General features: G+C 39.8%; 1 protein-coding gene across 1 annotated transcript in view; it reads right to left on the reverse strand.

Moving 5' to 3' along the window:
• UGGT2 (UDP-glucose glycoprotein glucosyltransferase 2) overlaps window positions 1-10,396 on the reverse strand; it is a gene marked incomplete at its 5' end in the record, with an annotated part of 518,844 nt that extends 508,448 nt beyond the window's left edge. Inside the window, 4 exons of the mRNA XM_089680491.1 lie at window positions 2,651-2,747; window positions 4,891-5,065; window positions 5,157-5,269; window positions 10,266-10,396. Coding sequence (XP_089536617.1) covers window positions 2,651-2,747; window positions 4,891-5,065; window positions 5,157-5,269; window positions 10,266-10,396 — 516 coding nt within the window. The remainder of the gene's footprint in view (window positions 1-2,650; window positions 2,748-4,890; window positions 5,066-5,156; window positions 5,270-10,265) is intronic.
• Between the last annotated feature and the right edge of the window lie 381 nt (window positions 10,397-10,777).

Consider the following 10,777-nt stretch of genomic DNA (forward strand, 5'->3'; position numbering starts at 1 on the left):
GAGCTGCACCAGTTTTAGTAAATCAACCACTGTGGATTACTACATAAAACATGGCACAAAATGGACCAAATAATGCAAGTACATACAGAACTGAATGTGAAAATGCACACAATGTTATGCAATGTACTGCAGCTATGTAATTATGAAACAGTCAAAGTATTCTCCTCATGGGAAACATATATTGTAAAACAGCTACTTTTTATTCCAGACAAATCACCCTGATGTAGAGTAAAAAGGCAGATAAAAATGTACACAGTTATGTTTGAACAAGTGGCTCTAAAGCTTACGGTTTTCATGGGAAAAGCTGCAAACTTATCTGTGGAAAGAACATTGAATGTAACATCATAAGATTATGGGTGAATGTTTGAAGAATTCACTGTCCTTTTCAAGAGTTTGGTTTCTCTCTTTTACTAAAGCACATTGTTTCAGCTAGATTTTTTTTTTTTATCAGGTTAACCTTTCATGTGTAAAAATGTCTTATAATATATACAGTATATCCTTCTCTACCCTACTCTCTTTGAATATGATTTAATTTTTTAATTACAGCTGTGTATTTATGACAGAAATGTAGGAGAGGGAGAGAGGGACCACCATAAGGCCCCGCTGACCAATAAGGACCAGTTAAAGCCATGTGGCCTTCAACAACTCATCAGCGCCTTGTCTCTCCCAAGCACTCAACAATCTAGCCTGACAAAATCTCAAATAAAAAACACAATGAATGATTCCAAAGAAAAATATGTTGGGGATGGAGATATGAAACTCCAAGAAACTGTTTACCAGTCACTGCAGAGACTACAAACTGGCTTAATCCCTGGAGGTGCTACATGACTCCAAAGTCAGACAGACACAAGCCTGTACAGACTGAGTGCAAACAGCCTGGAAATCAAATCAGGATGGCACATGCAGACCTACAAGCCGAGGGAGAGTAGACTGCCAGCAAAGTGACCAAGGGGTCCCGGAGGATGAGGACCACTTCCTGCTACAATGCCCCAAGTACTCATCAGTGAGAAACACTCACTTCCAGAGACTCTCTGCTCTTATCCCAGACTTCGATAGAACAGAAGAAGAAACTTCAAATTCAACTGGGAGAAGAGGAGCCAATGGTGAAAATAGCTGCACAATATGTGACAGCATGCCACAGACTGAGAGGGACATGAAAAACTGAGGACTTAAAAATCCTTAACATGGACTCACCCCCCATCCCCTTTATATTACCCCTTCCCCCCCCCCCCTTTTCCATACAAACTGCTTTGGCACTGCTAAAATATTATTCGGCCCTGCCAATAAAGCGCATTTGAATTAGAGATAGAGAGAAAAAAAAAAAAAAGAGAAAACTGATTGATTTGTATGCACTTTTGGCATACAGGTTTTACATACAGTAAAATCTCATCATTGTAAGCACCCAGGTCAGTAGTTCATGGTTTGTTTCAACTGCTACATCTGCAGGACAGCTTGTTCTTTTAAACACAAATTTACTTGCAGATCAAAACGTGAAAAGAAAGGTCTAAAAAAGAAACTAATGCAGCTACTACATCTAAAAATTAGTAAGCTGCAATATAATAAATGTTTGCTTTTGGGCTTAATACTATTTTAATGGTTATTAAAAATGATCTTTCAATCTGAAATCTCCGTAATTTTCTAAATCATTGCAATATGTGGCACCTGGAGACTGTGTGATTGGTTATTGATTTTCTCAGACATCTGTACAAAGATACAAATAACATTTTAGGCATCCTCTGCATTAGGAATTTAATTTCTGATGAGATACCCCTTAAGATGGTTGTAAACCTCAGACATGAAAAGCAAGCAAAGCACATCTTTCTATAGTGTGTAGTAGCCTGAATTCAAAGCAGAGAGTATGGTTCTTTTCTGATCCTGCTGCAATCTAAATGTTTCTCTCATGGGACTCTAAGCCGACACCTCAGGATCCCTAAAGAAGGCCCATCCCCTTCCAACAGAAAGGAGGTGACTCGCTCAGACTCAGCTCTGTGTTTTTCCTCCATGAGCTTGTTGGGGGGGGGGGGTCTCTTTGCTCCAATCAGCTGCCAGATTTCACATAGCTCTGTGCTCTCTCTGTGGTGTGTGTGACAACATATCCCTGCCCTCTGCTTTCAGCTGCTTAGAGATGTGACATAAAAAGTGTGTTTTTGAAAGCTGTAGCGGAGAAGAGACTGCAGATAAACAGATACAATTTATGTAAGAGGACTTGTTTCGTCTTCATGTATTACATGAGGTTGTCACTTCGCTGGGGATATGCAAGTGTTTACAACCACTTTATGGGTTAAATACATATAAAGGGATGCAGATTTTGCAGCTTTACTCATGAGAAAACAAAGTGCACCAGGTGATTGTAATGAAAGTAGACACTCACAATCAGGAATCGGTCTTGGAACAAAGCACCATTTCTCCAGAAAAAAATAAAATAAAAAAGGTAGGGACTCGTGGAGTTACGCTTTATGTAACTTAATAAAATGAGTTGTAATGTTCATTATGACCTTAGAAAAGATAGTGAATATGTTAGGTTATACTTATAAAAGAATAAATGCAGGTACACTGAGCCATAATAATATCGGGAGTATATAATAACTAAACCATTTAACTTAGTAACTATTCCAGCTTCAGAATATCCAGCTTTCCATAGTCCACATACCTGCAGCTTGAGTATCATCCATTGCCTTATACTCTGTGTCTTTAATAGCAAGTTCTACACCATAGCCAGATAGGTTAATTTTCTTTGAACTTGGCATCTAGTAGTGACACAAAAAAAAAAAATAGAATTGACGTTTTTAACAAAAAAAAAAAAAAAAAAAAATCTATACACACAATACTAAAGCAAGCAGTTTACCCTAAAATGTAGAAAATTATCTAATCAAATATATGCAGTGCTTGACAGAAAAAAAGTCAACAGTGACTTCCAAAAATCATCAATAAGTCAGAGAAATATTTTGTCTACAGGCCAGTCAGATGTTAAACAGTCCAACAGGCAAAAAACAACCTCCTGCATACTTACAGCAGAACTGACTAGACACAGACTGAGTGACTCATCTGAATTTGATAACTGCAGATAAAAGGATTACAATGGATAAGTGGGTTTGTCTTCAAAAATAAGATAGGCGAGTACTGTCCATGAAACTTTATTTGCACTCCATTGCATTCAAAGCAACAAGTGCAACCGAGGATGTGATACTGGTGAAACAGGACTGAAATGACCAAACAGAATTAAACTACACCAGACCACACTATGGAGGACATGAATGTCTTGGTTCTTAAAGCTCATAATAGAAAAAAAACTTCTCAAATACAAAACAAACATTCTACTTGATACAAAAAGGTAATGGACGGAGTATGAAAAAAAGCTGTGACTCAAACACACAAAAAACGCAACCACGGCTGCATTTTTATGCGTTTTTGCCACGCTTTTAAATTTTCCATTAATTTGCTACCTTTTTGGTGAAGTTTTCTTTTTTCTTTTTTTTTTTTACCGCACCAAAAATGTAGCAAGCAGGACTTTGTAAGACACTATGAACTCGAAAGTGGCCAGTGTGAAGAGTTCCAAATAATTTAATGGTCATGCTTTTCTATGACTTTTTCTAACTTAAAAAAAAATAAAAATTAAAAAAAATAGATCAGTGTGAAAGCAGTAGTAGTTCACAGCTGTTGTGTTTTGATCAACAGCAGGGGTCAGTTTTTTTTTTCTCTTTTTAGTACAGCGTCCTACACCTGGTTGCAATACACATAGGTTTCTTAAGTACTAAAGCAAAGCTATGTACTCCAATAGGCTGAGAGACAGATTTCCTGACCTGGGGGAAAACTTTTTACCAGACAGGAAGTGAAGGAATTTCTTCAAACAGGGCCTCCAACAGCAGTAAAATCTGGCAGTTTTAATCCCCCGCCACCCAAAATGTTTTACCAATGTTTGAGTTATACATGCACTTAAACCCTTTCGCTCAGCCACAGATGTGAGGCTTAAGTCAGCAGCAGCGGGGTATTTACACACACTCCTGGGTGTCAGAGGGTAGAACGGGGCAGATCACCGTATGCCAATCGTGCCCCCTCTGGTGAATGATCCCTGAGCACTTTGCCACTTCTGGGTTCAAAGCTGCCATTCATTGGCAGCACCGACTGAGGAAGCAGCTAATCAAGCACAACTTGTGACAATTTTGAATAAACATTGCTCTAATATCATGGAACATAAAATTGCAACCAACACAATTTTATTCTACAGTGTCTCTGCTTTTAGAAAATACATAATGTATGGAGATTTAAAGGGATACTAAACACACACTCTTTAACTTACATTATCCCTTCTCTTTCTGTATGTGGATGATGGTACTGTAATTATTAAAGGAGAAAAAAAAAAAAAAGCACCTTAGGATCTTTTTCCCTAATCGATATATTGGACCCAGTTATTTTCCAGCCTGTCTGCAGAGAAACAGGAGGAGATTACAGTTCTCTGCTACAGTCTTCCAGTCACAAGCTGTATCACTCCCTTCCAGTCTGTGTCTTAGAATAACAGGGAGGTAAAGCCTTCATCAATCAAGATGTAATATCCCACTCCACCCCCATTGTGTTTAGCTGGTTAGTGGGCATGGAGGAGGAGAAAGGGAATGAGCTGTCATTTACCACTGTGTAAACACCCACATGCGTGACTATAGCCTCATGGGCTGCACAGATGTGATAGGGAGGAGATGCTCAGGGTAGAAAATAAACTGAAAACCAAGTGTTCGCACTAGCTGCCAATACTGCTCTGCAAAATCCCCAACTGCATTGGGGACATGGACAAAAGGGGAGACAGAACATGACACAGACTACTCTTCAGGCCTAAAATGCACATGTCAACGTGTGCAAGAATGGCCCTGGAAGCGAAAGGGTTAAATTACAACTACATACCTGTATGTAATGTCGCAGTACATAGATTATTTCCCCACTTTCTGCCTTTTCGGTCAATGTTTTATGAAATGTGGCAAACTCTTTTGTGCCTACTTCAGCATACAGAATGACTACTGGAGCAGTCTTAATAAGTGTAGGGAACACATGGTCTCCTTTATATAAATAGGGCCTTGGCCTGAAAAACAGCAGTTACAGCATTTTAATTTCTATACAGCGAATATTAAGTAAACATACCCAAATTTACTGAGATTTAAATAGACATTCACCTCTGCAGTGCATCCTTCAAAAGTTTCTTAACCTGACTTGCCTTGCAGGTGTGACTTCCATGGATAGAGACAAACGCACCGCAACCTTCTGGAGGAGGCTCATCAGCTGCAATCTAGAATGTTAATAATTACATTTAAACAAGAGGCTTTAATTGCATTTCATCTTCAAATGATTGTGTACTTCCTGATTGAAAGCTCACATTTGATTAATTTTGGAGTGTGTTTCTGAAGATAGAATGACGTGTCAAGGAAAGCATAAACAAACATATGTATGTGGTAGTCCGAGAAAAAAATAAATCTGGTTATAGATATGAAAGCACTGCAACCGCTTGCTGACTGCATAACTCATATCTGTATGCAGCAGCAAGGAAGGTGGGATAAAGGACCCCACGTGTCTACAACAGCAGCATGTTGTGTGCTGAGTGTGAGCTCACTGCATGCCCTCGGCACACTGACCGACTCGTCATCACAGCTCTTGGACAGAACTTCTGATCGATAGATAGTGGGACAGGCTGTGAGAGCCAGTGACAGCAAAAACATAATACAGAAGCCGTGCCACCTTTCAGGCACTAAAGGAAGTTGTGTGTAAAGGTTAATAAGATAGGGGATTTATTTGTAAAGACATAATAGTGACATTCACCAATTATTTGTGGTGAATCATTCACACATTAAAAGTGGAAACTTTGCCTGTCCTGACAAATTACATTTCTTGTCGCATTTACCCAAAGCATGATAAGATGACATTGGTCTTCCAGAATTTTTATCGAGAACCTTCTTTCCTCAGTTTATACAAACAGCACCAAAGAGTTAAGCATTCTGATCTCCCTTCACTGCTGGCCCAAATCTTAAAAACGCTAGTCAAAAAAATTATATATATAGTACAGTTAGCGTTCAGCTTTATTGTAAGTGCTCAGTGCTTGTTTCCAGTGTTAGATATTAAAGTGTAGCCAAAGCTTTTTTGGCTGTACTTCTCCTGGGGATCACAGGAGTGCAGTTAATTCTGCACTCCTGTGGCCCATTTTCAGCTAAAGCCTGCTGTCGGCTAATGTCTCAGTGCCAGTCCAGGCCCTGAAAAGATCTAGACCATATGGTCAGGATCCACCCACAAGCCTGGACCTGGAGCGGTCTTTGATTGCTTAGTTCTCAGTGTTAGACCTGGCAGGTGACAGATGCAACATTGGATCGATGCTGAATCCACCTACGTAGGTGAATATCAATTCTTTTGTTGTTAAACCGTACGTCTCTTTTTAGTGTTTAGGTAGAGATGGGTTAGGTGATGATGGTTAGTAAAAGTTGTGTTAGTGATGTCTGTACTTTTTTCATTACATATTCCCAAGAATAATCATAAGATAAGAATAAGAAAAGAGAGGCCCAGCTATACCAGATCACCTTTATGGGATGTTAACCAAGGGACAGGGAGTTGATATATCATACAACATGTTCTGCCCAGAATTAATTACACCAGTCTATTCCTAGATGCTTTGCCCTAATATTGATCAAAGCTAGAGCTTCCAGTTCTGTGCAATAAAGGTTTATGTTTCATAACAAATTAATTTTTGCTGGAATATGTGCATCCAAATATTTAATAAAAAGGGTTACAACATTCAATCACAAAGGCACAATAAAATTTAAAAGGAGTATAGAAGCGCACTTGGTCATATTTATGATGTAGTATTGCACTATAAAAAACAAACATTCAACATAGTCTCAAGCAATCAAGCGACAATATTGGTATATACATACATACATACACACATACATACAGTATCTTACAGAAATGAGTACACCCCTCACATTTTTATAAATATTTTATCTTTTCATGTGATAACACTGAAGAAATGACACTTTGCTACAATGTAAAGTAGTGAGTGTACAGCTTGTACAACAGTGTAAATTTGCTGTCCCCTCAAAATAACTCAACACACAGCCATTCATTTCTAAACTGCTGGCAACAAAAGTGAGTACACCCCTAAGTGAAAATGTCCAAATTGGGCCCAAAGTGTCAATATTTTGTGTGGCCATCATTTTCCAGCACTGCCTTAACCCTCTTGGGCATGGAGTCCTCTTCCACTGCTCCATGATGACATCATAGAGCTGCTGGATGTTAGAGACCTTGCACTCCTCCACTTTCTGTTGGAGGATGCCCCACAGATGCTCAATAGGGTTTAGGTCTGGAAACATGCTTGGCCAGTCCATCACCTTTACCTTCAGCTTCTTTAGCAAGGCATTGGTCGTCTTGGAGGTGTGTTTGGGGTCATTATGTTGGAATATTGCCCTGTGGGCTCATTCTCCAAAGGGAGGGGATCATGCTTTGCTTCAGTATGTTACAGTACATGTTGGCATTCATGGTTCCCTCAGTGAACTGTAGCTCTCCAGTGCCGACAGCACAAATGCAGCCCCAGACCATGACACTCCAACCACCATGCTTGACTGTAGGCAAGACACACTTGTCTTTGTACTCCTCACCTGGTTGCCACCACACACGCTTGACACCATCTGAACCAAATCAGTTTATCTTGGTCTCATCAGACCACAGGACATGGTTCCAGTAATCCATGTCCTTAGTTTGCTTGTCTTCAGCAAACTGCAGGCTTTTTTGTGCATCATCTTTAGAAGAGGCTTTCTTCTGGGATGACAGCCATGCAGACCAATTTTATGCAGTGTGCGGGGTATTGTCTGAGCACTGACAGGCTAACCCCTCCACCCCTTCAACCTCTGCAGCAATGCTGGCAGCACTCATATGTCTATTTCCCAAAGACAACCTCTGGATAGGACGCTGAGCACGTGCACTCAACATCTTTGGTTAACCATGGCCTGTTCTGAGTGGAGCCTGTCCTGTTAAACCGCTGTATGGTCTTGGCCACCGTGCTGCAGCTCAGTTTCAGGGTCTTGGCAATCTATGGATTGTTTAGATAATCTCCTATGACATAGTTTTAATAAATCTAGTGTCCAATTAGATTGTATAGTCAGACTAAAATAGCCACACAGTGTGGATCTTCTGTATAATAGACAAAACACTGGCAATCGCGTTTAATATATTTTATGATGGTGTCAAACATTGTCAAAAAAGATTTGCCAAGGCAACCACACCAACAATGCCAGAATCAATTTTCAAAATATAAAAAGAAAGATACATCTCCAGCAACTCTGCTACCCATAGGTTATCCCCAGTTTAGAGCAGTTAGCAGGGTTGTTAGTTGTCCAGTACATTACAGACAGTAGGGAAGGGTTAAATCCTCAGTCGGTGGTCTAAATCAGTGGTGGTCACTGGAATATAATAGGGGGCTTCAAGAACAGGCCCTGACACTTCCCAAGAGTCGCACAATAGCTTTGTTTTTCTGTGCATTGAGATGCCTTGTATTGAGTTAGGCAGCCTATTCAAAATGAATGCACTGTAGCATGGCTGAAAATTTCTGTCAGCTGCATTTGTTTTGCAATTTACCGCAAAAAAATGCAGTTGGAACCATTGGTGGCAGAGGCCAACACACACACACACACTAACCCCCTCACCTCAATTAGTGGCAGTGTTTTTTAATGCCACTTTCTCCCCACACTGGTGAACCACGCGGTGGATTTTTGAATACATTTTTCCTTCCCCTGCTTTGCTCATCACTGCCAGTGTTTTTAACCCCGTCCACCCCCACACTGGTGACCAGTGCCAGTGTTTTTAATGCCGCCTCCAACCCCTACACTGGCGATCAACAGTTCAGATCAACAATTTTTTGTTCCACACCCACACTGGCAATCAGTGCCAGTGTTTTTTAACCCCTCCCCGTGATTCCAAATCACAATCGTGGCATAATGCACCACACGTGTTTAGGAGCCAGTCATTCTTAATGGCACCTCAAATGTGGTGCAATTTTGGCATGATTGTTGTGCAGCAAAACGCAATGCATGAAGCTTGTTGCCCAAAAAGAAGCAGGAGCTTCTTTTGGGCGCCAGCTTCGTGTGATGCATTTTACCACGTGACAATCATGGCAAAAATAACAGAGTTTGGGGTGCCATTAGGAATAAAATGACACCCACACACATCATGCGTTTTGCCACGATTGTAGTGTGATTTGAAATTGCAGTGATTCTGTCCGCAATTCAAAATCGCCAAGTGCAAATGCAGCCTCAGTAAGCATTAACTATTTTTACATTTCTATTTTTTTTTTTGTACATTTTTTCAGTTGCTTTCTGGTTTCTGGCCTAGTCCAAAATTAAGTCATACATCCCAGGAGTGTTCAAAGGAGAGTCTCTGTCAGCTAAGCACATCCTCCTGTCTGCATATCAGAGCTAAGGGCAGATGGATTCCAGGAAATAAAAGCTACATGAATCATCTGCCATACATAAGATTGCTACGGCTAGAAATTCAGGGGGGTGTTTTCCAAAGTGATTTCTCAACAAAATAAAAGCATGAGACATAGCTGTAAGAGAGCGCATTGAAAATAAAAAATGAAATGACGTTTTCAGTTTGTGGTGCTCAGATAAAGTTTATTGCTGCTTTAAAGAGAGTCAAAGTTCTTACTTTTGAAAAGAAAAAAAAAAAAATATTCAGGGCAGTAATGTGATATTTTGAAAGAGCTGAAGTGTAAACATGTTTCTAGGGTGCAGCACAGAGACAAATAGCCATTCAAAGCTTTCCTTCATACACCATGTCAATTACACATCTTGGCGAAGTAGAATGCAAAGCATACAGCCACAGGACAATACAAGGCTAGGATCAATGACCAGGCATAGGACAAGGACAGTGTAATCCAGAATAATAAAATAAAGGTCAAGAGTGGTATGAAACAAAAGATACTGGTATAAAGGATAAACATAAAAACAAAATAGATATATTGTACATACGTAGAACACAATAACAAAATTGTTGAAGATAGAAATGAAAACAAGTGCATAAACAAAAAGTAGTATGAACAAGGGCTTAAGAAAAAAAAATTATAAAGCTTACTGTATATGGATAAATCAATTATTAAAAAGACCAATATATTGTAAAAGTTCTTGCGAAGACATTAGAAACATATGAATAGTCTTAATGTAAAGCAAAAAAACGTATTATCCTTTTACAAAAAAAAAACAAAAAATCAAGCTTCACCAACAGTATAACAACAAGATGACAGATACCTGTTGGAACATCTGTACAGTGGGAGAGTACGCCCTTAAAGAAAAAGCAAATTTCAACAAGGTGAGCTGAAGGTCTGACAGAAACTGGCCAGCTTTCTTTAGTATTAGACTGTAGAAGGAGTACTCAGAGTCTGAAAAAGAAAAATTGAAATTCTAAATGTTAACCTGTATACATTAAAGTGCAATTCAAACGCCCCTCCACCAATACTAAAATACAATGTTGTGTCATGTTTACATTGTTAAAGCGTAACTTCACCCAAAAAGGGAAGTTTCACTTTTCGCCCCCCCCCCCCCCCAACGCATTTGGACAATATTGTTTTTAGTGGGGAGCAGGTACCAAGATTTCACAGGTACCCGCTCCCACTTTTGCTCCGATCGTCTAGGCGATCCAAACGAAAAGTTCAAACAACCCCCCCGCACACAGCTTTCTTGTACATGTCACAAGTCCTGAAAGATTGCAGGACCATCCTCAAAGCGCAGCGCGACTTTCACATGTGCAGTAGGAAGCCAGC

This window comes from Staurois parvus, unplaced genomic scaffold, assembly GCF_062004578.1.
Source record: "Staurois parvus isolate SC_StPar_1 unplaced genomic scaffold, SC_StPar_1.0 ptg000243l, whole genome shotgun sequence".
Taxonomy (NCBI): Eukaryota; Metazoa; Chordata; class Amphibia; order Anura; family Ranidae; genus Staurois; species Staurois parvus.